Source organism: Erythrolamprus reginae, chromosome 1, assembly GCF_031021105.1.
Source record: "Erythrolamprus reginae isolate rEryReg1 chromosome 1, rEryReg1.hap1, whole genome shotgun sequence".
NCBI lineage: Eukaryota > Metazoa > Chordata > Lepidosauria > Squamata > Dipsadidae > Erythrolamprus > Erythrolamprus reginae.
This window is the reverse complement of record NC_091950.1, coordinates 421,681,725-421,708,412: the sequence shown is the minus strand read 5'-3', so window position 1 is coordinate 421,708,412 and position 26,688 is coordinate 421,681,725. Positions and strand designations below refer to the sequence as shown.

The following is a 26,688-nucleotide window of genomic DNA, read 5'->3' as shown; positions in this document are numbered from 1 at the left end:
TAGGTAGGTAGGTAGGTAGATACATACAATACATACGTATGTACGTAAATACATACATACATAAATGATAGATAATAGGTTGGTAAGTAGGTAGATATGTAGGTAGGTAGGTAGGTAGGTAGATAGATGATAGAGAGAGAGAGAGAGAGAGAGAGAGAGAGAGAGATGAGATAGATAGGTAGATAGATACGTACAATACATACGTATGTACGTAAATACATACATACGTAAATGATAGATAATAGGTTGGTAAGTAGGTAGGTAGGTAGGTAGATATGTACTTATGTATCTACGTAAATACATACATATATATATATAATAATAATTTAATAATAATAATTTATTAGATTTGTATGTATGTATGTATAAATGATAGATGATAGGTTGGTACGTAGATAGGTAGATAGATAGATAGATAGATAGATAGATAGATAGATAGATAGATAGATAGATAGATAGATAGATAGATAGATGTGTCTGTGTGTGTGTGTATGTTTAAGTAACAAAGGAAATAAGGGATGGGGGGTCCAACTAGCAATTGCCTGAGGAGAACCATCAGAGGTTAAATAACCCGGGAAAGAGGACCAGCTATTCATTGTGCTGTCCCTTCTTTTAAAAGTCTGCCCATGTTGCAGCCTTGTTAAATTTCAGCCCTGGGAGAAGATTGCTCTTTTTTAAGCTTGTCATCAATATCGCCCAATTGAGCTGGTGCAGTGCGGTGCATTGCAAAACTGTGTATATGTGCAGGTGACAGTTGGCTGCATTCAGATGCACCAGGCAAAAGGAAGGAAGTCGTTTGGTTTATTTTGGGGTGTGGACGTTAGCTAGTTTGGCAGGGTGGGGTAGAAATGACTCGACGTTACAGAGTATTTTTCCAGAATTATTTCCACTATTTCTAATAATTTCAGGCTTTGAAGTCCTCACCAGTGGGCTAGCACCCACGCCTAAAATAAATCTTATACCTTCTTTTTTGGTGGTTTATTGTCTAACCTGGAGCAGGGCAGCCTAGTAATCCAAATAGATAAATAACTTAACCTGCTTTTCTGTCTATCCTTTTTTCCTTTCTCCTTCACAAGTATTAACATTTTTAAAGTCCCATCAATTCATGAAGAGATAAATACCTTTTTTGTGTGTGGCTCAGTTAGTTACATCTCCTGGTCCATAACCCAACTGACTGAAAGCCAGACTCTCTCTACTATTAAACATTCAGTATTCATCAAGTTCCTTTAAATAAAAGCACCACATTTTTATAACTCTCTCCACACTGTATCTGCAGTGGGTGCGAATAAACGTGCAAAAAATGCACACAGCATTTCCATTGGCAAAGGCTTCTGTTTTTCCCCCTGGATTGTGAAATCATCAACTGTGGGATGTAACACTGCAGCCCCATAGCCTGGAGAAGCAGCCATGCGTGTCTTTTCGGTCAACCCCTGACACGTAAAGCGTCCCGTTGTCTTTTACAATTTCCAGAGTCTCTGTCCTTTTGCTGTATTACGTCTGGGGTTAGAAACATGACTTTATCTTTAAGGTTACACGTTAAATGCAATCTGCCGGTAACAAGCAGACACCCCCCTTAATCCAGGCTGAAAATGAACTTGAGAGAAAGAGATTTAGACAAGCAAGGAAACCTGTCTGGGTGCTTTGGATGTTCTTGAAGTTCTCTGGAATGGTAGAGGGTTTCCTACCTAAGCAGGGGGTTGGACTAGAAGACCTCCGAGGTCCCTTCAAACTCTGTTATTCTGCTCTGTTCTATTCTTCTGTTCTATTAATTGTTATTCTATTCTCAGTGAAGATTCTACTCTGTTCCATTCCATTCTTGTTTGTTTTGTTTTGTTCTGTTCTGTTCTGTTCTATTCATTGCTATTCTGATCTCTTCTGTCTGGTTCTGTTCTGTTCTATTTTATTCTACTCTTATTTATTGCTATTCTGTTTTCAATGAAGATTCTGTTCTGTTCTGTTTCGTTCTGTTCTTTTTTAAAAAATATTTTTATTATTTTTCAAAAAACAGACAAAAACAAACAACATTAAACATTTAAGGAGCTACCATTGCTCCGCTTGTCATAGAAGTCTAACTAATACAGAAAAAAACCCCTAACTACTTTAACTCTATATTCTTTATGTTAATTAAATTTCTTTATCTATAAAATATCATATACTTGTTAAAAAATATATATATATATAAAAAATAACACTTCTAACTTTATCACACTATAAAATTGTTTTTAAACTATTTCACTCTCTCTTCTAAACCTTCAGAATAATAAATTCAAATAGTTATAAATTCTTGCTTATTTAATTTTTAATACTATTTTTAAAACATTCTATTCTGTTCTGTTCCATTCCATTCTTGTTTGTTTTGTTCTGTTCTGTTCTATTCATTGCTATTCTGATCTCTTCTGGTTGGTTCTGTTTTGTTCTATTTTATTCTACTCTATTGCTATTCTGTTCTCAATGAAGATTCTGTTCTCTTCTGTTTCGTTCTGTTCTATTAATAATAATAATCATTTATTTATAGTGCCCTTTTAACAAAGGGCATAACAGCATGTTAGCAATAGCACTTTTTAAAACAGAGCCAGCATATTGCCCCACAATCCGGGTCCTCATTTGACCCACCTCGGAAGGATGGAAGGCTGAGTCAACCTTGAGCCGGTGAGATTTGAACCGCTGACCTACAGATCTAGTCAGCTTTAGTGGCCTGCAGTACAGCACTCTACCCACTGTGCCACTTTGGCTATTCTATTTTATTCTATTCTATTAATTGCTATTCTATTTTCAGTGAAGATTCTATTCTGTTCCATTCCATTCTTGTTTGTTTTGTTTTTGTTCTGTTCTTTTTGTTTTTGTTCTGTTCTATTATTCATTGCTATTCTATTCTCAATGAAGATTCTGTTCTATTCTAATTATTGCTATTCTGATCTCTTCTGTTTCATTCTGTTCTGTTCTATTTTATTCAATTCTATTCATTGATATTCTATTCCCAATGAAGATTATGTTCTGTTCTGTTTCGTTCTGTTCTGCTCTATTCTACTTTATTCATTGGTATTCGATTATCAATTATTCTGTTCTGTTCTGTTTCATTCTGTTCTGTTCTATTTGATTCTATTCATTGATATTCTATTAATGAAGATTCTATTCCTGTTTTGTTCTGTTCTCAGTGAAGATTCTGTTCTGTTCTAGTCTATTAACCATTCAGTGTATGTTTTCTTTAGATTTTATTTATCACATTTTGCAACCACCCATCTCCCTCACAGAAGGACTCTGGGCCCTGCACAATAAAATATTAAAACATAAAAACGGTACATAATATGTAAAATTGATGGGAGATGTGGAGGGCTTTTAGATCAAATAGATTAAGTGTGTAGCCTTCGCCCCTTCTGATATCGGTCCTTCCTTCCTCTTCTCTTTCACAGTATTGCAATGGTGGAGACCTAGCGGATTACTTGCAAGGTAACAACTTCCTGCTCTTTCCCTGCAGCCCTTATAACGGTTAAAGTGCCAGGAGAAATTTCCTGACAGAACCCTTCATCAGTGGAACGACTTGCCTCCAGACGTTGTGGGTGCTCAGGTTTTTAAAAAGGGATTGGACAGCCATTGGCCTCCAATGGTATAGGGCAGTGATGGCGAACCTATGGCACAGGTGGCACATGGAACCATATCTGCTGGCACGCGAGCCGTTGCCCTAGCTCAGCTCCAACATGCATGTGCATCCTGGCCAGCTGATTTTTGGCTCGCACAGAGGCTCTGGAAGGGCGTTTTTGGTATCCAGAGAGCCTCCGGGGGGATGTGGGAGGGCGTTTTTACCCTCGCCCGTCTCCAGAGAAGCCTGGGGAGGGAGAAACATGAGCCTCCTGGGCCCACCAGAAGTTGGGAAACAGGCCGTTTCCAACCTCCAGTGGGCCTCTGGGGGGCCAGGAGAAGCTGTTTTTGCCCTCCCCAGGCAATATTAGGGGTGTGGGCATGCGCAATAGCACATGCCCACGCTCTTTCGGCACCCGAGGAAAAAAAGGTTCACCATCACTGGTGTTCTGGTATAAGCTCAACTTTTCCCAGTCAGATAACTCAGCACAATGAAATATCACAGATCATTTTATTACAGGCATTCTCACAATAACTCACAGTTACGATGCGATTCTTCTGCAGTATAATCTTTCCCATTGTGCAGAGTTATCTGACTGGAAAAAGTTGAGCTTATACCCGAACAGTAAAAAGAGGTTGAATTGACCCAGGCTCTAGGCGGAGCATCTACATGCTGGCTGGCTTAGTGAAAGAGTGAAGACAAAGACCCTCTGGAACAGTGGTCCCCAAACTACGGCCCGCGGGCCGGATGCGGTCCACTGAGGTATTTTAACTGGCCCGCGGCAGCACACGAGATTTTACCGATCGATATAATAAGCTCCCGAATCTCCTGTCCACTCACCGCGGTCGGCTGCTGAGCGAGGAGGAGGTGGAGAGACAAGAGGCAGGGAGGAAAGCGGGCCTGCAATTGGCCCCTTTCTTTGCCGCCTTTAGGGAGAGGAACTGCTGCTGCCCTATGGCAGAGCAGCAACAGTTCCTCTCCTTAAAGGCGAGAAAGAAAGGGGCCAATTGCAGGCCCGCTTTCCTCCCCTCCTCTTGCCTCTCCACCTCCTCCCTACCTCCTCCTCCGCGGTGTGGACGGGAGATTCAGGAAATTGACGTTTCAAAAACTCCACTGAAAGTCACAGCTAAGTGTGCCATGGCTAAATGTGTGTGTGGGGGAGGTGGCTGCTTGCGAACCCCTGATCTCCAACGCCTCCCCCCCACCACACAAGGCGAGCACACCTCCACCTCTCTCTCTCTCTCTGCTCTGGAATGTTCTCTCCAATTACCCCTCATCCCGAGTCAGAACCAATGGTAATACACAAATGTGGTCACATGTAGAACTAACTACATTACTCAGAGTGCAATTTCACTACATTTCCCCTAATGCAATATCTTAAAGAGACATGCCTAAATACAGTCCAACTATCTCTGTCTTTGGGGACAGCACAACTGTTATAGGGTTTCCTGAGTGAGCAGAGGGTTGGACTAGAACAATGATGAGGAACCTTTTCGACACTGAGAGCCTAAACCAGAACACGCATGCGCCAGAGCACCGGGAACCCAAATACCAGTTGCATTTAGAAATCCATGTGCATTTTTTGTATTAGGAATCCACTTGTATTTTTGATCATGCTTGGTTTAAGCCAGTGGTTCCCAACCTTATTTTGCCCATGCTCCACCTAAGCATCTCTAAAATCCTCAACCCCCGCCTCATGACATATAAGTCTTACTATTCGAAAAGTGAACTCCTACTCAAGAGGAGGAAGCCTAAAAAGGCCATTCACTTTGTTCTGTCTTGCTCTCAGGTAGACTCCTCCCAAAAATTCACAGGTACAAATTTCAGACACACATACGTTTGAAAATTCAAAACAATGTTCTTTATAATGAAAATTCTCTTAAACTAAGTCCTCTTTTGGTATAGCAAAGAGCACTGGTCTCCAACCAAACGGGTAATTTGTACAAGTCCCTTATCAGTTCTGTGATACTTAGCTTGCAGCTGTGAGGCAATTCACAGTCCTTCTTCTTTCACAAAGTGAAACACACTTTGCTCTGGTTTAGTTTCAAAGTGGGGAAAAATCAGCACACAAAAGGTCAAAGTCAGTAAAGCAGTCATGAAACACAACGATCAGATAATCCTCCACAATGGCCAAACCCACAGGCTGCTATTTATAGCAGCCTCACTAATGACCACAGCCCCACCCAACCACAGGTGGCCTCATTTTCTTTGATAATAATCCCTCAGTTGGTGCTGCCTATGCATCGCTCTCCGCATGCGTGGCTGTATCATTAACTCTTGTTCTGAATCCAAGGAGGAGCGAGATAATTGATCTCCTTCTGAGCTGTCTGCCACACTCTCCTCCTCCCTGTCACTCATGTCTTCTTGGTCAGAGGAGCCTTCATCATCAGATTTCACCGGGGGCAAAACAGGCCTGCAGCATGTGGATGTCTCCCCCACATCCACAGTCCTTGGGGCAGGAGCTGGGCCAGAGCTAACCACAACACACTTGCTTTTAACAAGGTTCCAGTTGCCCCTATTAAAAATCAAATTGCCCCCCTTGTGGCATGCGCGCATGATGGCGAACCTACAGCACACATAGTTTGTAAGACCCTTTTTTCTAGAGCCACTGTCACTTTGAACGGTGGCTAAACGCAAGCGTTGGAAGTTAGGACTACCTATATTTCTTCACTACAGAAAGGATCAGGATAGCCCTAGAACTGTACTCGTGAACCTATGGCATGCCTGCCATCCCCAGCTGGTCTCCGCAGGCACACATGCCATCCCCAGCTGACCTTTGGGTTTCTGATGTGCACATGCGTGCCGGCCAGCTGGCCTTCACGCACGCCGGAGCACCGGAAACCCAAAGACCAGCTGGCTGGCACACATGTGCATGCTGGAAACCAAAAGACCAGCTAGCAGTGGCGCGCATGCCCACACAGAGGCTTCAAGGAAGACTGTGGCTGAAAAACAGGCCAACAGGGAAACCAGAAGTTTGGAAAAACGGACTTCCGGTTTGCTCTTTGGACCATTTTTCACACTCCGGAGGCTTCCAGGAACCCTGAGAGTGAAAAACAGCCCAACGGCGCTGGAGGGAGGGGGCATGCATGGGAATATGTGAAAGCCAAGTGTGGCGCCATGCATGGGGGATTGTGTGCCTGCGCACTGGGGTGCGCACACTCCCGTTTTCAGCACAAAAGGAGAGAAAGATTTCCCATCTCTGCTCTAGAAGATTTGGAGACTAAATATATTTAAGGGTCTAGTGAGCTGTAAAGTTCAAGGTCGCTATTTTGGGACTTTGAGCATCATTGCACAGCTGTTGTGGGAATGTGCGAGTGATGTTTTGTGCCCTTCAGAAGCCAGCGTGGCCTTCAACGAGAAAGCAGGGTGTCGGGCTACAAAATGTTGGCCTAATTCAGGTGGTCCTCAACTTAAGACCACAATTGGGACCAAAGTTTTTGATTGGTAAGGGAAACATCCGTTCAGTGAAATTTTGCCCAATTTTTGCACCCTTTTAGGTTGTGAAGTGAATCACTGCCTTTGTTAGGCTAGTCTAGTGCTTCTCAATTATTTTCTGTTACTCCCACCCCCCCACCCCCTAAAGAAGTAAACGTTTCGTGCTCCCCCAGCTCTCTGCCAGGACGATTGTTTGCAATATTCGGCACGTTTTGTTGAAAAAAAAATAATCAAGCGGCTTATCAGCGTGATTGGGGTGTAATGTGTTTAAGGGACACCTTAATTTATTTGGCTTCATGCTGTCCACTGCCAACATCTTTAGACAGAGTAAACATAGCGGTCTTTCCTTGTCTCCCACCGTAGTCACAATGAAGCCAAGCACTACATATGCTTTGTTATATTTCCTCATCTTAGCTTTTGGGAGACTTACGTTTGTCTCATGATCTCCGTCTCTCTCCTCCTTTCTTTTCATCCCCATTAAATATTTTTCCACGGGGTCTCTTAGGGGTTTGTTATCTGCACTTCATATCTCCTGCTCTGTGCTGGGTGCTATTGTTCGGTGCAAAAAAACCCCTACTCCTTGCAGCAAAAAAAAAAAAAAGCACGCTCCCCAGGGTCACGCCCTCCCCCCCTGGGCATCGCTCTGCGCACACACACACACCAGGGGGGTCCACCCCACTGTTTGAGAAGCACTGGGTTAGTCATACAGTTTTTAAGTGAAACTGGCTTCTTGGTTGACATTGCTTGTTGGAGGATCTGAAAAGGGGATCACATGATCCCGGGACATAGCAAAGGTCATAAATATGACCCAGTTTGCCAAACACCTGAAGTTTTGTCACGGTGACCGAAGGGATGTTGCAGGTGTATTTTGTTGTTCTCCAGATAGACAGGATTTGACTCCCGTTTTCGTTGCATAGAAGTCAAAGTCCATCATATCAGCCAGACTGCTTCATTCAAAGTCTTAGACGTCTCTTGTTTGCGGCTGCCTGATAAAAACTGAACCTAAGAAGAGCCATGCTGAATCAGGCCAAAGCCCATTGAATCCAGCATTCTGTGTCCCACAGTGGCCCTCCAATTGTCCATGGGGATCTTGAGCGGAAAGAGAAGGCAGAACCCTCCCTTTCCCTTGACCCCCAACAAATGGGACACAAGGGAACCCTACCTGCCTCAATCAACATAGAGGCGGCACATGGACATCCGTTTCAATAACCACCGATACACTTGGCATCCATGAATCTGTCTCATCCTGCCTTGAAGTTATCCAGGCTGACAGCTGTCACGACCTCTTCTGGAAGGGAATTCCATAAACCAATGACCCTCTGGGTGAAGAAATATTTCCCATTATTTGTCCTGCATGTTTTAAAGGGAGTCAGGCGAGAAAGACCAGGTCCACATACAAAGGTTCCATTAAGCTGATTTATAACTGAAATTCTTTGCACAAAAATCTCCTCAACTTAAGCCAGCTGTGTGCAGAAGCTGCCAAAAAAAAGCCAACACAGTTTTTATTTTATTTATTTTTATTTATTGTTAGAGTTGAAAGGGACCATGCAGGTCATCAAGTCCAATCCCCTGCCTGAGCAGGAATCCTAAAGCACCCCAGCCAAATGGCAGTCCAATCTCCTCTTGAAAGTGTCCAGAGTTGGGGAGTTCACAACCTCCACAGGCTGGTTGTTCCAGTGGTTGATCGCGCTGACCGTCAGGAAGTTCTTCCTTACTTCTAGGTTGAATCTCTCCTTGGTCAGCTTCCAGCCATTGTTCCTCATCCGGCCCTCTGGTGCTCTGGAGAATAGAGTGGCCCCCTCCTCTCTGTGGCAACCCCTCATATACCTGTATACAGCTGTCATGTCCCCTCTGGCCCTCCTTTTCTCTAGGCTATCCATGCCCAGTTCCCGCAATCTCTCTTCGTAAGTCTTGGTTTCAAGTACCCTAGTCATTTTGGTTGCTCTTTTCTGCACCTTCTCCAGAGTTTCAATGTCTCTTTTGAAGTGTGGTGACCAGAACTGGATGCAGTACTCCAGATGTGGTCTGACCAGGGCGTAGTAGAGTGGTATTAATACTTCCCTGGTCTTGGAGTGTATCCCCCTGTTGATGCAGCTTAGGATAGTGTTGGCTTTTTTGGCCGCTGCTGCACATTGTTGGCTCATGTTTAGTTCTTGGCTGCATCAACAGAGGGATAGAATGAAGATCACGTGAAGTGTTAATACCACTTTATAAGGCTTTGGTAAGGCCACGCGACGAATACGCCATTCAGTTTTGGTCGCCACGATGCAAAAAGGATGCTGAGACTCTAGAAAGAGGGCAGAGAAGAGCAACAAAGATGACTAGGGGACTGGAGGCTAAAACATGAAGAACAGTTGCAGGAACTGGGCCTGGCTAGTTTAATGAAAAGAAGGACCACGGGAGACATGATAGCAGCCTTCCAATATCTCAGGGGCTGCCACAAAGAAGAGGGAGTCCAACTATTCTCCAAAGAACGTGAAAGTAGAACAAGAAGCAATGGGTGGAAACTAAACAAGGAGAAAAGCAACTTAGAACTAAGGAGCCATTTCCTGGCAGAACAATTTACCAGTGGAACAGCTTGCCTCCAGAAGTTGTGAATGCTCCAACATAGGAAGTTTTTACGAAGATGTTGGATAACCATTTGTCTGGAGTGGTGTAGGGTTTCCTGCCTAAGCAGGGGGTTGGACTAGAAGACCTCCAAGGTCCCTTTCAACTCTGTTGTTGTTATTATTATTAAAAGGTTGAAAAGCAAATTCAACGGAGAAGCCAAATTCACTTAACCAGCCGCGTTACTGATTTAACAGCTGTAGTGATTGACTTAATGGTGTGGCAGGAAATGTTCTAAAGAGACAAAAAAGGGGGTAGAGATTAGAGGATGAATGATTACTAACATGTATCAGTCAATGATGTAAGAATTTTGTTATGTACAAGCCCAGGGGTCAGCAACTCGCGGATCTGGAGCGGATCGTGTGGCTCTTTCCTCCCGCTGCTGTCGCTGGTCAGCTCCACAATTGATAGGGCTTTGGGTTAGGAGAGGGAGAGGAAAAAGGATGCTGCTCTAGGAGGGAGACTCTATGGTGGGGGAAACAAACTTCCGGTCAGCTCCAGAATTGAACAGGGGCAGTAGGAGGTTCCTACAGGTTCTGCTACTGCACCTAGGCAGGTAGCATAGAACGGGTCCAAAGACGGGCTACAAGAATGGTGGAAGGTCTTAAGCATAAAACGTATCAGGAAAGACTTCATGAACTCAATCTGTATAGTCTGGAGGACAGAAGGAAAAGGGGGGACATGATCAAAACATTTAAATATGTCAAAGGGTTAAATAAGGTCCAGGAGGGAAGTGTTTTTAATAGGAAAGTGAACACAAGAACGAGGGGACATAATCTGAAGTTAGTTGGGGGAAAGATCAAAGGCAACATGAGAAAATATTATTTTACTGAAAGAGTAGTAGATCCTTGGAACAAACTTCCAGCAGACGTGGTTGGTAAATCCACAGTAACTGAATTGAAACATGCCTGGGATAAACATATATCCATTGTAAGATAAAATACAGGAAATAGTATAAGGGCAGACTAGATGGACCATGAGGTCTTTTTCTACCGTCAGTCTTCTATGTTTCTATGTCCATGTGCGATTTTTCTACCTGTCCAGGTGTGGTAGCGTAATTGCACTGGACTCCGCTAGCACTCAGAGCCACAGGGGCAAGCGAGCATCACCGTTCCACCTCAGCAGCCCACCTCTGTGTGATAGAGAAGAGAATTTTTCTCTATCCACCTTTTCTATCTCATGCATGATTTTATACATTTCGACCGAGTCCCCCCTTCAACGCCATCTTTCGAGTCCCAAGAGACCAAGGCGTTGCAACCTGGTTTCATAAGGGAGGGGCTCTATTTCCTTGATCATTCTTGTTGCCCTTTTTTGCACCTTTTCCAGCTCCATTCTATCCTCCTTCAGGTGCGCTGACCAGAACTGTACACAGTACTCCAAATGTTCAATTCTGAGCCAACCGGAAGTCCATTTTCCCCACCATAGAGTCTCCTCCTCCTAGAGCAGCATTCTTTTTCCTCTACCTGTCCTTATCAAAAGTCCTATCAATTGTGGAGCCGACCGGCGACAGGGAGTCGCAGCAGAGAGATGAAAGAGCCACAGAAGGCTACAGAGCCACGGGTTGCTGACTCCTGTCCTAATCCCGTCATACCCTTAACAGCCCACCTGTATTTATGAAGCGCTGGAAATTGCTGAAGGCGTTCAAGGAATAATCTTACCCCTCCTCCCCTTCTCCCAGCCAAAGGAACGCTCAGCGAGGATACCATCCGGGTCTTCCTGCAGCAGATCGCGGCGGCCATGCGTGTTCTCCACGGCAAAGGCATCATTCACAGGGACCTGAAGCCACAGAACATCCTGCTGTCGTACGCCAGTCGCCGGAAGTCAAACGTCAGCGGCATCCGCGTCAAGATAGGCAAGTCTGATTTAACACATGGCACGGTGTCAAGATATGGGGCTGTTTGTGCATATGTTTCGGGAATGGCCGGTAGTGAATAAATTTTGGAAAGAACTGCAAGAGGATATTAATAGGATGTTAAATATACGATGGACAATTACCAAGGAAATGGAGGTACAGTGGTACCTCTACCTACGAACACCTCTACTTACGAACTTTTCTAGATAAGAACCAGGTGTTCAAGAATTTTTTTGCCTCTTCTCAAGAACCATTTTCCACTTATAAACCCAAGGCTCCGAAACTGTAACCGGAAAAGGCAGGGAGAAGCCTCCGTGGGGCCTCTAGGAATCTCCTGGGAGGAAACAGGGCCGGAAAAGGTGGGGAGAAGCCTCCGTAGGGCCTCTCTAGGAATCTCCTGGGAGGAAACAGGGCCGGAAAAGGTGGGGAGAAGCCTCCGTGGGGCCTCTAGGAATCTCCTGGGAGGAAACAGGGCCGGAAAAGGTGGGGAGAAGCCTCCGTAGGGCCTCTCTAGGAATCTCCTGGGAGGAAACAGGGCCGGAAAAGGCAGGGAGAAGCCTCCGTGGGGCCTCTCTAGGAATCTCCTGGGAGGAAACAGGGCCGGAAAAGGCAGGGAGAAGCCTCCGTGGGGCCTCTCTAGGAATCTCCTGGGAGGAAACAGGGCCGGAAAAGGTGGGGAGAAGCCTCGTTGGGGCCTCTAGGAATCTCCTGGGAGGAAACAGGGCCGGAAAAGGTGGGGAGAAGCCTCCGTAGGGCCTCTCTAGGAATCTCCTGGGAGGAAACAGGGCCGGAAAAGGTGGGGAGAAGCCTCCGTAGGGCCTCTCTGGGAATTTCCTGGGAGGAAACAGGGCCGGAAAAGGTGGGGAGAAGCCTCCGTGGGTCCTCTCTAGGAATCTCCTGGGAGAAAACAGGCCCGGAAAAGGCAGGGAGAAGCCTCCGTGGGGCCTCTCTAGGAATCTCTTGGGAGGAAACAGGGCCGGAAAAGGTGGGGAGAAGCCTCCGTGGGGCCTCTAGGAATCTCCTGGGAGGAAACAGGGCCGGAAAAGGTGGGGAGAAGCCTCCGTAGGGCCTCTCTAGGAATCTCCTGGGAGGAAACAGGGCCGGAAAAGGTGGGGAGAAGCCTCCGTGGGGCCTCTAGGAATCTCCTGGGAGGAAACAGGGCCGGAAAAGGTGGGGAGAAGCCTCCGTAGGGCCTCTCTAGGAATCTCCTGGGAGGAAACAGGGCCGGAAAAGGCAGGGAGAAGCCTCCGTGGGGCCTCTCTAGGAATCTCCTGGGAGGAAACAGGGCCGGAAAAGGCAGGGAGAAGCCTCCGTGGGGCCTCTCTAGGAATCTCCTGGGAGGAAACAGGGCCGGAAAAGGTGGGGAGAAGCCTCGTTGGGGCCTCTAGGAATCTCCTGGGAGGAAACAGGGCCGGAAAAGGTGGGGAGAAGCCTCCGTAGGGCCTCTCTAGGAATCTCCTGGGAGGAAACAGGGCCGGAAAAGGTGGGGAGAAGCCTCCGTAGGGCCTCTCTGGGAATTTCCTGGGAGGAAACAGGGCCGGAAAAGGTGGGGAGAAGCCTCCGTGGGTCCTCTCTAGGAATCTCCTGGGAGAAAACAGGCCCGGAAAAGGCAGGGAGAAGCCTCCGTGGGGCCTCTCTAGGAATCTCTTGGGAGGAAACAGGGCCGGAAAAGGTGGGGAGAAGCCTCCGTGGGGCCTCTAGGAATCTCCTGGGAGGAAACAGGGCCGGAAAAGGTGGGGAGAAGCCTCCGTAGGGCCTCTCTAGGAATCTCCTGGGAGGAAACAGGGCCGGAAAACGCAGGGAGAAGCCTCCATGGGGCCTCTCTAGGAATCTCCTGGGAGGAAACAGGGCCTCCACCCTCCCTGTGGTTTCCCCAATCGCACGCCTTATTTGCTTTTACATTGATTCCTATGGGAAAAATTGCTTCTTCTTACAAACTTTTCTACTTAAGAACCTGGTCACGGAACGAATTAAGTACAGAACGAATTAAGTTCGTAAATAGAAGTACCACTGTATCAGTCAAAAGGAACGAGATGGGAGAATTTAGAGAAATAAAAGAAGCAGCGATAGAAAGCGCTCAGGCGGTCATAGTCCTAGGCTGGAAGAATGCGACAAAATGGACACTACAAAATTGGTATTGGTGCATGGTGGGTCATATTCAATTTGAGATTATGGAAAAGAGGATGAATTCAGACGATGAAACTAATCTACAGGAACTGATGGGACGATGGGACAAGCAATTCTGCTACCGCATCTGAGGAGGTAGCAAAATTGCGGGCGCACCTGCAGGGATGCCCGTGGCGCACCTGCATGTCCACGCTCGATTTCACTACCTGCCCAGGTGCAGTAGCATCATTGCACTGGACTCCACTAGCTTTCAGAGCCATGGGGGCAAGCACACATCACCGTTCCACCTTAGCAGCCCACCTCTTCAGCCATGTTTTTAATAGGAAAGTGAACCCAACAACAAGGGGGCACAATCTGAGGCTAGTTGGGGGAAAGACCAGAAGCAACGTGAGAAAATATGATTTGACTGAAAGAGTAGTAGATGCTTGGAACAAACTTCCAGCAGGCATGGTTGGTAAATCTACAGTAACTGAATTTAAACATGCCCGGGATAAACATAGATCCATCCTAAGATAAAATACAGGAAACAGTACAGTGGTACCTCGAGATACGGGTTTAATTCGTTCCGGACCTGGGCTCTTAAGTCGAGCAGCTCTTATCTTGAACGACTTTTCCCCATAGGAATTAATGTAAATAATTTTAATTGGTTCCAGCCCTCAAAAAACTCACAAAGTTAGTCTAAATTATGCAGAAAGACATGTTTTTAATGAAGAAATGTACATGTACATATAAATGAATAATGAAGTTTCTTTCACTTAACTTGTAAACTTTCTTAAACTTTTAAATTTACGTATGTTCAACTTCTCTGCCACCCAATCCTGTAGGACAGAGGTCCCCAACCCTTTTTGCACCAGGGACCGGCTTTAAGCGATCAAGAGAGGAATGGGTGAATGAATGGACGGAGGGTGGGAAGGAAGGAAGGAAAGAGGGAAGGGACAGGAACAGAGGAAGGAAGCAAGGAAACTTATGAAAGGGGAGAGTAAGAGAGGAATGAGTGAAGGGAGGGAGGGAAGAAGGTGGGAAGGAGAAAGAAAAGAAGAAATAGAGGAAGGGAAGGTAAAAGAGAGAAAGAAAAAGAGAAAGAAAGAAAGAAAGAAAGAAAGAAAGAAAGGGGGAAGGGACAGGAACAGAGGAAGGAAGCAAGGAAACTTATGAAAGGGGAGAGTAAGAGAGGAATGAGTGAAGGGAGGGAGGGAGGGAGGGAAGAAGGTGGGAAGGAGAAAGAAAAGAAGAAATAGAGGAAGGGAAGGTAAAAGAGAGAAAGAAAAAGAGCAAAAAAAGAAAGAAAGAAAGAAAGAAAGAAAGAAAGAAAGGGGGAAGGGACAGGAACAGAGGAAGGAAGGAAGGAAACTTATGAAAGGGGAGAGTAAGAGAGGAATGAGTGAAGGGAGGGAGGGAAGAAGGTGGGAAGGAGAAAGAAAAGAAGAAATAGAGGAAGGGAAGGTAAAAGAGAGAAAGAAAAAGAGCAAGAAAGAAAGAAAGAAAGAAAGAAAGGGGGAAGGGACAGGAACAGAGGAAGGAAGCAAGGAAACTTATGAAAGGGGAGAGTAAGAGAGGAATGAGTGAAGGGAGGGAGGGAGGGAAGAAGGTGGGAAGGAGAAAGAAAAGAAGAAATAGAGGAAGGGAAGGTAAAAGAGAGAAAGAAAAAGAGCAAGAAAGAAAGCTGCAAGCACCCCCCCGAGCCCCCCAGGCCGGCTGCAACCTTTTAAAACACGTGCGCCGCTTCGCAGCTGTCTCCTGAAGCCGAACGCGGAAGTTAGCGTTTGGCTTCAGGAGACAGCTCCTTGGCGCTTGTATCTCGAATTTGGGCTTGTAAGTAGAACAAAAATATCTCTCCCCTCCCAGCTCTTATCTCGAGTTGCTCTTAAGTAGAGCAGCTCTTATGTCGGGGTTCCACTGTATAAGGGCAGACTAGATGGACCACCATGAGGTCTTTTTCTGCGGTCAATCTTCTATGTTTCTATGTGACCTTCCTCTGGGACCGCCTTCTGCCGCACGAATCCCAGCGACCAGTTAGGTCCCACAGAGTTGGCCTTCTCTGGGTCCCATCAACTAAACAATGTTGTTTAGCGGGACCCAGGGGAAGAGCCTTCTCTGTGGCGGCCCCGACCCTTTGGAACCAACTCCCCCCAGATATCAGAGTTGCCCCCACCATCCTCACCTTTCGTAAGCTCCTTAAAACCCACCTCTGTTGTCAGGCATGGGGGAATTGATACTTTCCCTCCCTTAGGCTTATAAAATTTATGCATGGTATGTTAGTATGTATGATTGGTTTCTAAATCGGGGTTTTAAATTAACTTAAATATTAGATTTGTTTACATTGTATTATTATTGCTGTGAGCCGCCCTGAGTCTGCGGAGAGGGGCAGCATACAAAGCCGGGGAGAGTGAAAAACAAACGGGCCATCATGTGCCAGGAGTGGGGGGAGGGTCGCGCGTGCATGCGTGTGGAAGGCACGTGGAATTATGGGTGTGGGCACGCAAGCGCATGATCCCCCATGCTCTCTCCCTTTTGGCACACAAACCAAAAAGGATTCGCCATCACTGCTCTAGATATTCATTTTCTTAACTTGTGACCCGCCAAGCAGTATTGAGTTCCTGCCCAGAAGTGGGGGGGGGGGGACACAGGGAAAATGGCGATGCGCGCACAGCTCCGGGAGCAAGATTTGGCCTCTGCGCATGCACGGGAAGCAAAATCCCAGGAGAGGACACGCGGACGCACAAGATTTTGGCGATTACCAGAGATTTCTTGCTTCCGCGTCAGCGTGGAAGCAAGAAACCCACCGGAATCTCACAAGTGCACACGTACCCTCGCGAGATTTTGCCCCCTGTGTATGCGCAGTGGAGACGCAGAGCGGCGCACCGGTAGCAGCGGGAGCCAGCAACCCTTCACTGACACCAAGCCTCCAAGGCTGGCCGTCATTGCATGAAAGATTAGCTCTGATGGACCACAACCTGCCGCTTGCGCTGTTGGGTGAAGTTTCCCCATGGTCAGAATTCATGTTTCGCCACGGGAACAGATTTGAACCAGGCAGACTCTCGTTCGCCTTCTGGAACTGCTTCCATCAATCATACCACACAATTCATCGCCGTCAGAGAATTGCTTCTGGGGATTCCATGCTCTCTCAGTCCATCAACTTAGCATTTAATAATAACATTTTAGACTTATACACTTTATTTATTTATTTATTTATTTTAATTTAATTTATTTATTTTAATTATTAAAATAAATCAAATATATATAAATAAATAAATAAATAAATAAATAAATAAATAAATAAATAAATAAATAAATAAATAAATAAATAAATTTGGGATTGGGTGGCATAGAAGGTGGGGATGAACCCAGGATCAACTTCCAGGGTTTTTTTGGTGCAATATAGTACAAAATATCAAAGCAGCCTCACCTTTTAACTTTACTAACTTAACAAATGCCAAATAATATAGTTTCTATAACTATATTAATCAGCAAAGCCCAATATGAAACCACTGGGTGAGATCATCCAAGGGCATGGGGTGAGGTATCATCAGTACGCAGATGATACCCAGCTGTACATCTCCACCCCATGTCCAGTCAATGAAGCAGTGGAAGTGATGTGCCGGTGTCTGGAGGCTGTTGGCGCCTGTTGTGGTCTGAATGGGTGTCAACAGACTCAAACTCAACCCTGATAAGATGGAGTTTTGCCTCCTAATGACAATTCCATCTGTCCGTCCATCACCCTGGGAGGGAGTTACTGACCCCCTCAGAGAGGGTCCGCAACTTGGGCATCCTCCTCAATCCACAGCTCACATTAGAGAACCATCTTTCAGCTGTGGCGAGGGGGACGTTTGCCCAGGTTCGCCTGGTGCACCAGTTGCGGCCCTATTTGGACAGGGAGTCACTGCTCATAGTCACTCATGCCCTCATCACCTCGAGGTCTACATGGGGCTACCTTTGAAGAGTGTTCGGAAACTTCAGATCGTGCAGAATGCAGCTGTGAGAGCAATCATGGGCTTCCCTAGGTATGCCCATGTTACTCCAACACTCCGCAGTCTGCATTGGTTGCCGATCAGTTTCCGGTCACAATTCAAAGTGTTGGTTATGACCTATAAAGCCCTTCATGGCATGGGACCAGAATATCTCCGAGACCGCCTTCTGCCGCACGAATCCCAGCGACCAATTAGGTCCCACAGAGTGGGCCTTCTCTGGGTCCCGTCGACTAAACAATGTCGGCTGGCGGGACCCAGGGGAAGTGCCTTCTCTGTGGTGGCTCCGACCCTCTGGAACCAGCTCCCCCCAGAGATTACGATTGCCCCCACCCTCCTTGCCTTTCGTAAACTCCTTAAAACCCACCTCTGCCGTCAGGCATGGTGGAACTGAGACATCTCCCCCTTGCCCATGTAGTTTTTGTGTATGATATGATTGTGTGCTTGTTTTTATATATTGGGATTTTTTTAGACTTTTTAATTCTGTAATATAAAATTGTTATTTTTAGATTTTAAATATTAGATTTGTTACCATGTATTGTTTTTTATCACTGTTGTGAGCCGCCCTGAGTCTACGGAGAGGGGCGGCATACAAATCTAATAAATAATAATAATAATAATAATAACAACAACAACAACAACAATAGCATCCAGAGTTTGGTTTTCTTCTGTCACAAGCACAAAGCCCAGAAATGGTTTCCATGCAAACCTGAAATACCAAATGTTATTTCCTGACCTAATTGGGAGTGGTGAGAATCAAAGCCACAGATCTCAGATTGCAAAAGGTTGTGCCCCCTGCTTGAGCGTGTGTGCCTGTGTGTGTGTTGGATTAGCAGACCTCCCAAATTATTCTGTTATTAGTAGTTGAGAGTTCAACTATGATCTGTTTCTCTTTAAGCAGCTGACTTTGGGTTCGCCCGTTATCTCCAGAGCAACATGATGGCGGCCACCCTCTGCGGCTCCCCGATGTATATGGTGAGTGGAAGTCTTTCTTGATACTCTTCCGCTGTAGGTAGGGCTAGTGTTTTAGGTTGGAGCAGTTTCAGCTGTGCTTAGGTCACTGGTAATTTTCACTCACCTCTGCAAGATGGCTCTACATTGGGTACAGAGAAATGAAGATGCTGATACAGTTCTACAGAGGAATTATTGAGTCTGTTCTAAGCACCTCTCAATGTCTGATTATAGTTACTATTTTACTATAGTTATTATAGTTACTATAGACAGTTATAAGCATAAAACGTATCAGGAAAGGCTTAATGAACTCAATCTGCATAGTCTGGAAGACAGAAGGAAAAGGGGGGACATGATCGAAACATTTAAATATGTTAAAGGGTTAAATAGGGTTCAGGAGGGAAGTGTTTTTAATAGGAAAGTGAACACAAGAACAAGGGGACACAATCTGAAGTTAGTTGGGGGAAAGATCAAAGGCAACATGAGAAAATATTATTTTACTGAAAGAGTAGTAGATCCTTGGAACAAACTTCCAGCAGACGTGGTTGGTAAATCCACAGTAACTGAATTGAAACATGCCTGGGATAAACATATATCCATTGTAAGATAAAATACAGGAAATAGTATAAGGGCAGACTAGATGGACCATGAGGTCTTTTTCTGCCGTCAGACTTCTATGTTTCAAAGTAGTGAACATGCATAATACTCCTTCCTCCTACCATACTATTTTTCCTTACATCAGCCCTGTAAGGTAGATTGGTTTGGGTTAAGAGAGAGGAACTGGCCCAAGTCACCCAGCTGGCTTTCATACCTAAGGCTAAACTCGAATTCAACATCTCAGGTGATGGACCACGACTCGCCCAGCTAGCTTCCAAACCTAAGGCAGGACTAGAACTCTCAGTCTCCCGGTGATTGAGCCAATGTCACCGAGCTGGCTTTTATGCCTAAGGCGGGACTAGAACTCACTGTCTCCTGGTGATGTTCCAAAAGTCTTCCAGCTGACTTTCATGGATATGGTGATACTAGAACTCACCGTCCTGTGGTGATTGGCCCAAAGACATCATTCAGCCTGCTTGCATACCCAAGGTAGAACTAGAACTCACAGGTCCTCTCTTGAGGGAAGGGTGATAGGCCTGCTTCCCTTTAATAGAAGAGAAGGACAAGAGAAGAGAGAATGGAATGGAAGAAGAATACAATAGAATACAATAGAAATATGGAAGGAAATAGAATAGGATAGAAAAGAAAAGAAATATGGAAGGGAAGAAAGGAATAGAATAGAATAGAATAGAATAGAAATATGGAAGGGGCTGGAATAGAAATATGGAAAGGAATAGTATAGAAAAGAAAAGAAATATGGAAGGGAAGAGAGGAATAGAATAGAAATATGGAAGGGGCTGGAATAGAAATATGGAATGGAATAGGATAGAAAAGAAAAGAAATATGGAAGGGAAGAGAGGAATAGAATAGAAATATGGAAGGGGCTGGAATAGAAATATGGAAAGGAATAGGATAGAAAAGAAAAGAAATATGGAAGGGAAGAGAGGAAGGGAATACAATAGAAATATGGAATGGAATGGAATTATTTATTGGCCAATTGTGTTAATCCCATCTGGATGAAAACTAGATAAGGTTGCTGGGAAGGGGGGTGGATGAGCAGGAGGAAGGGATGCGAATCGGGTGGTTTTGCTCAGATTGTGGGAAGCGTAATATTTCCCTCCCTGCCACCAATGCATTAGCTTACCCACCTGTCCCCTTGAGTGCTGTTCTCTCCCACAGCTGCCGCCACCTCCCTCCCTTCGGCCACTCAATCTCCCTTTTCTTTCCCAGGCACCGGAAGTGATCATGTCCCAACACTACGATGCCAAAGCCGACCTGTGGAGCATAGGCACAGTCATCTACCAGTGTCTTGTTGGGAAGCCGCCCTTTCAGGTAGGTGGCACCTGAATAAGGAGAGCACTAGAGGAGAATATTTATGGCTCAGGGTTGAAATGGGGGTGTGTGTGTCCTTGGGGGGTTCTATGGCAGTTTTCCTGCAGACCCAGGTAACACCATCAGTGGGAGTGCGGTCTGCTCTCTTCTCATATATACTAGTGGTTTGCTCCGTCAATGTTGTTGTTGTTGTTGTTTTTATTATTATTATTATTATTATTATTATTATTATTATTATTTATTAGATTTGTATGCCGCCCCTCTCCGAAGACTCGGGGCGGCTCACAACAGTAATATAACAGTGAAACAAATCTAATATTAAAATAAAACATATCTAAAACCCCAACAATTTAAAACCATACAACACATACATACCAAACATAAAATATAAAGGCCTGGGGGAGGATGTCTCAGTTCCCCCATGCCTGGAGATATAGGTGGGTCTCGAGTAATTTGCGAAAGACAAGGAGGGTGGGGGCCGTTCTAATCTCCGGGGGGAGCTGATTCCAAAGGGCCGGGGCCGCCACAGAGAAGGCTCTTCCCCTGGGGCCCGCCAAACGATATTGTTTGGTCGACAGGACCCAGAGAAGGCCAACTCTGTGGGACCATATTGGCCGCTGGGATTCGTGCGGTAGAAGGCGGTTGGTGTGGTTTCCTTGGTGTTTTCGTGGTTAGATTGTTGATGGATAGGTGAATGGTTCTTAATGCTCTCTGAAATTGGTGGATTTCTAAAAGACATTTCGTGAGCCAACTAGATAACGTTATCAGGGCTACAAGGTGTTGTGAGTGGTCCACAACCAGCTCAGTTAGTCACAGATTCTGAGGAGGATGAACCGGGTCCATCTTGGTACCATAGGCCATTGTTCTTGACAGCTGAGTCAGAGAGTGAGAGCGAGGGAGAATTGAAACCTGGGGAACCACCAGAGACTGTAGAAACCCCAATGATGGTAATGTCTGACTCCAGGGAGGATGGGGAGATTGGGGACCAGAAGCCACTATTACACACCCGGTCAGAAGGTCACGAGGCAGAGAGGAATATTTTTATGGGAGACGTTCTAGAAGGTGAATCTCTATGGAACGAAGTCTAGACATTGAATATCTCTAGGAAACAGTTGACCACGCCCAGACATTATATAAGTGAGGATTTATGGGTAAAGAGGCGTGGAATTTCAATGTTTGTAATGGTAGAGGTCCTACATCCGGGGTTCCAGAAATGCTTTGCTGGAAAACTGTTGTTATCCCTTTAGGTTTATTATGCAGAGATGCAGCTGTCTGAGGAAAACCTGAAGATTCGTGACTGTGCGTTTAAATAACATTAGAGCACTGAAGAGTCTAAATTGGATTTGGGTCTCAACCGCAGCCGCTCTTTATCGATTAGCCAATTTGACCAGGAACGCTGGCCACATGGACAAAAATACTGACCTTGTTTTGTACAAATCATTCTTAAATATAGTTTTGTTTTTTGTTTGAATTTTATGCGAGTGGCTGCATTCATTCGTTTGTTTGTTTGTTTGTTTGTTTATTTATTTATTTATTTATGCATTCATTCATTCATTCATTCATTCATTCATTCATTCATTCATTTATTTATTCGATTTACAGTTTTTTCCCGAACGCCATCTACTAAACAAATAATTCCCTCAACACTGTCAGACTTTTTACTAAGTCTGCCCTTCTATTTCTACTAGTTTTTCTCATCATTCCTATCATCCTTTCCCTCCAACTTAGGATGGTATGACTGTCACTTGTTGCTTGTATCCTAAGATTTTTATGAATATTGATTGTTTCTTCATTGCTTATTTGACCCCTATGACCATCATTTTGTACCTCATGACTCTTAACAAATGCGTCTTTTTCTTTTATGTACGCTGAGAGCATCTTCACCAAGACAAATTCCTTGTGTGTCCAATCACACTTGGCCAATAAAATTCTATTCTAAATTGTATTCTAGCACTTTTTAACAGAGTCAGCATATTGTCCCCACCATCCGGGTCCTCAGTTTACCCACCTCGGAAGGATGAAAGGCTGAGTCAACCTTGAGCCGGTGATGAGATTTGAACCACTGATCTACAGATCTACAGTCAGCTTCAGTGGCCTGCAGTATAGATCGGATCGGAACAAAGGAGCCAGGGTGGCGCAGTAGGTAGAGTCCTGTTGCGCCACCCCGGCTCCTTTGTTCCAATCCGAGTAGGCCCAAGCAGAACAGAAGGGAATGGGGTTTACTCTCTTTTCATATGTACTAATGGTTTGCTCTGTCAGTGTTGATGGGGTGTCTTTGGTGGTTCCTTAGTTAGAGTGTTGTGGGAGATGGATGGTTCTTTGTTCTTTCTGAGCTTGGGCTGTTTTCTTACAAGCATTTCATTACCCAACTAAGTATTATTATTATTATTTATTAGGTTTGTATGCCGCCCCTCTCCGAAGACTCGGGGCGGCTCACAACAGCATATAAAAACAGTATAACAATGGGACAAATCTAATAATAAAATATATAAAAACCCCAACAATTAAAAACCATACAGCACATACACACCAAACGTGAAATATAATAAGCCAGGGGGAGATGTCTTAGTTCCCCCATGCCTGGCGATATAGGTGGGTCTTGAGTAACTTGCGAAAGACAAGGAGGGTGGGGGCTGTTCTAACCTCCGGGGGGAGTTGATTCCAGAGGGCCGGGGCCGCCACAGAGAAGGCTCTTCTCCTGGGGCCCGCCAAACGACATTGTTTAGTCGACAGGACCCGGAGAAGGCCAACTCTGTGGGACCTTATCGGCCGCTGGGATTCGTGCGGTAGAAGGCGGTTCCGGAAGTATTCTGGTCCAATGCCATGTAGGGCTTTAAAGGTCATTACCAACACTTTGAATATCATCAGTGCTAGTAGAGAGTGGGGTTTGTTGTGTGTTGATACACAATCTCTGCTCCCTTGTTTCCAGGACACTGATAATCATCCTCATGAGCTTTCTAGAATAAACACTGTGGTTGCTAACCCTGTTGGGCAATTTATTTATTTATTTATTATTTGGATTTGTATGCCGCCCCTCTCCGAAGACTCGAAATACCCGAAACAAACCGAGTCTACGGAGAGGGGCGGCATACAAATTTAATAAATAAATAAATAAATAAACCACCAGTTGGCTTTGGGAATTGGGTGAAGCCAACCTCCAATATACAGTATATAATCTAAATTAATATAGATTAATATAATATTTTATATTCATATATGTTAAAATCTAAATTCATCCAATTTTCTTTGCAGGCAAATAGTCCTCAGGATCTGCGAATGTTTTACGAGAAGAACAGAAACCTTGTCCCGAGGTAAGGTTGGCCTCCCCTAAAATTGTCGGCAACCAATTTCACTGCCTTTATCAGTCCCAGCCTGTGCCCCCCAAGTAGCCAGCCGCAGGGTGGCACAGTTATTCCAGCCTATCCAGATGGCTTCGAACTTCAGGAGGAGCTGCCACCATAAATCTCTCGCCATAAATCTTTTCTTTTTTGAATTAAATATAAATTTTATTTACAAATATACAATGAATACATATAATTGCGATTGACAATAAAAACATTCCAAGTTACAGAAGATAATAATCATGTCAGATTACAATCTAAACAATATACTTTGACAATATACTAAGACAAATAAACAAAAAAAGTCTATGAACATACAAAGATACAAAAGAAAGAATAAAAAGAAAGGGAAATAAAGGAGTAAAAGGAAGAAAGGAGTGGACGGATGGACGTTAGATCTGTATTGGGATTATGAACTAGATATATTTTCTGCAGCTCATTTCCTTATATCTAATATTTATAATTATAGATAGGTAAAAGAAAGCGTTGAATAAATCAAGATAAAGAGGTTTTTAAGAAAGCCAGTCCAATTTTAAAGTACATATCAATGTCTCTTGCATCTATTGAAAAAGAAGGAAAGGTTTAATACCAGATTTGTGTCTGTTTGAATATACAGTGATCCCTCGAGTTTCGCGATCTCGATCTTTGCAAAACGCTATATCGTGATTTTTCCACCCGATGACGTCACTCCCTTCCTTTCTCATCTTTCTTTCTCTCTCTCTTTCTCTATCTTGCTTCTTCCTCTCTCACACTCTCTTCCTCCCTCTCTCATCTCTTTCTTACCTTCTCTCTCTTTCTCTATCTCTCCCCCTCTTGCTCTCGAGCGGCGGGCGGCACCCAGGGAAGGTTCCTTCGGCCGCCCAGCAGCTGATCTGCTCGGCAGCGCAGTAGCAGCGAGGAGCCGAAGATGGGGTTTCCCCTTTGCGTGGGCAACGGGGAAACCCCATCTTCGGCTCCTCGCTGCTACTGCGCTGCCGAGCAGATCAGCTGCGGCGAGCGGACAAGCGGCGGGCGGACAAGCGGCGAGCGGAAAAGCGGCGGCCGGACAAGCGGCGGAAAAGCGGCGGCCGGACAAGCGGCGGCCGGACAAGCGGAAAAGCGGCAGACAAGCGGCGGCCGGACAAGCGGCGGCCGGACAAGCGGGCAGGCAGGCGGCTCCTCAGCTGCTGGGTCTTCCCAGGTGCGGAAGTAAAAACACCATCTGCGCATGCGCGGCCATGGAAAAAGGGGCGCGCATGCGCAGATGGTGTTTTTACTTCCGCACCACTACATCCCGAAAAATCGATTATTGTGAGGGGTCTTGGAACGGAACCCTCGCGATAATAGAGGGATCACTGTATACAGTTCTTGTGATTTGTTAGGCAAGTTGTTCTTTTTTTCCCTAACCGACAGTAGAAAGGGTCCCAACAATTATTAAATGAGGACTCAGTATGATTTCTAACTGCCATAGTTAACTTAGTCATTTCTGCACAATATTTGATTTTCCCTATTATTAAGTCTTCTTGGGGTATGTTCTGTCTGGGTCCCCCCAGACGCCAACACCAACCAAAAAGAGTATCCAGACACACTGGTAAAAAGCAAAGGCAGTTTATATACTGGAAAGCAAACACAGGTAACAAAAACTGTTCTTACAGACAGGAACACAATGAAGCTTCACAGAGGTTTCACGAAGGCCAGGCAATAAAACAGGATTCTTGCTGGCAAAAACAACGCTGGAGATAATAAAACCCACGCCTCCCCCAAGTCTTTCAGCCTTCTAGGCCACAAGCCAAGATCAGAGAAGCCAAGAATCGAAGCAAGGTCACAGGACTCCCAGTTGATAACTCTCCACAAGACTGTAAGGGCGGGCCTGCCTTTTCAACCCTGCTGAGGAGAACCACACCCAAACCCAGCTGTTGCCAATTCAGGGATGGAAATACCTTTCTAATTGGCCCCGTCTTTGAGCCGCACGTCTCTGCCTCATGTCTATTATAGCCTGTGCGTCTTCATCCAATGAATCCAGGCTACTAGCTGGGGAGACGCCCCCCCCCCCCCCCCGGGGGTCTCAGGTTGCTCTCCCTCCTCCTCTTCCGGACGTTCCTCTCCCCCGTCTGCCTGATCCTCCCCCTCCTGGTCACTGTCCTCCTCCTCTGGGCATGGATCCGGCAGAGATCCAGCCGGTCCCTGAGGAGCCTCAGGCTGAATCACAACAGGGTATATCTTCGTTTTTCCACCATTGCGCGAATGCTAATCTGGCTGCTGTAGTTATATGAATAATTAGGTGAGCTTGATTTTCTCACCATAAATCTTTTTATTTTGCTTTTAGCATCCCCAGAGAAACATCAGCTTACTTGTCCAATTTGCTTCTGAACTTACTTCAGAGAAACCAGAAAGACAGAATGGACTTTGGTGAGTAAAAGATCCGGGATGCTTTTAAAAAGCTCCCTCCCTCCCTTTCTCTCTCCCTCTTTCTTTCTTTCTTTCTTTCTTTCTTTCTTTCTTTCTTTCTCTCTCTTTCTTTCTCCCTCCCTCCCTTTCTCTCTCCCTCTTTCTTTCTTTCTCTCTCTCTCTCCCTCCCTTTCTCCCTCCCTCCCTCTCTTTCTTGCTTGCTTGCTTTCTCTCTCCCTCCCTCCCTTTCTCCCTTCCTCTTCCTTTCTCCCTCCCTCCCTTTCTCCCTCTTTCTTTCTTTCTTTCTTTCTTTCTTTCTCTCTCTCTCTCCCTCCCTTTCTCCCTCCCTCCCTCTCTTTCTTTCTTGCTTGCTTTCTCTCTCCCTCTCTCCCTCCCTTTCTCCCTTCCTCTTTCTTTCTTTCTTTCTTTCTTTCTCCCTCCCTTTCTCTCTCCCTCCCTCCCTTTCTTTCTCCCTCCCTCCCTCCCTCCCTCTTTCTTTATTTCTTTCCTTTTCCCTGTGCCCAAACCAGTTTGCAA

General features: G+C 45.4%; 1 protein-coding gene across 1 annotated transcript in view; it reads left to right on the top strand.

The window, feature by feature from the left end:
- ULK2 (unc-51 like autophagy activating kinase 2) overlaps positions 1-26,688 on the top strand; it is a 161,999-nt gene that overhangs the window by 47,618 nt on the left and 87,693 nt on the right. The window contains 6 exon segments of the mRNA XM_070735424.1: positions 3,411-3,447; positions 11,298-11,471; positions 18,465-18,538; positions 20,342-20,443; positions 23,696-23,754; positions 26,090-26,172. Of these exon segments, the coding sequence (XP_070591525.1) occupies positions 3,411-3,447; positions 11,298-11,471; positions 18,465-18,538; positions 20,342-20,443; positions 23,696-23,754; positions 26,090-26,172 (529 nt within the window).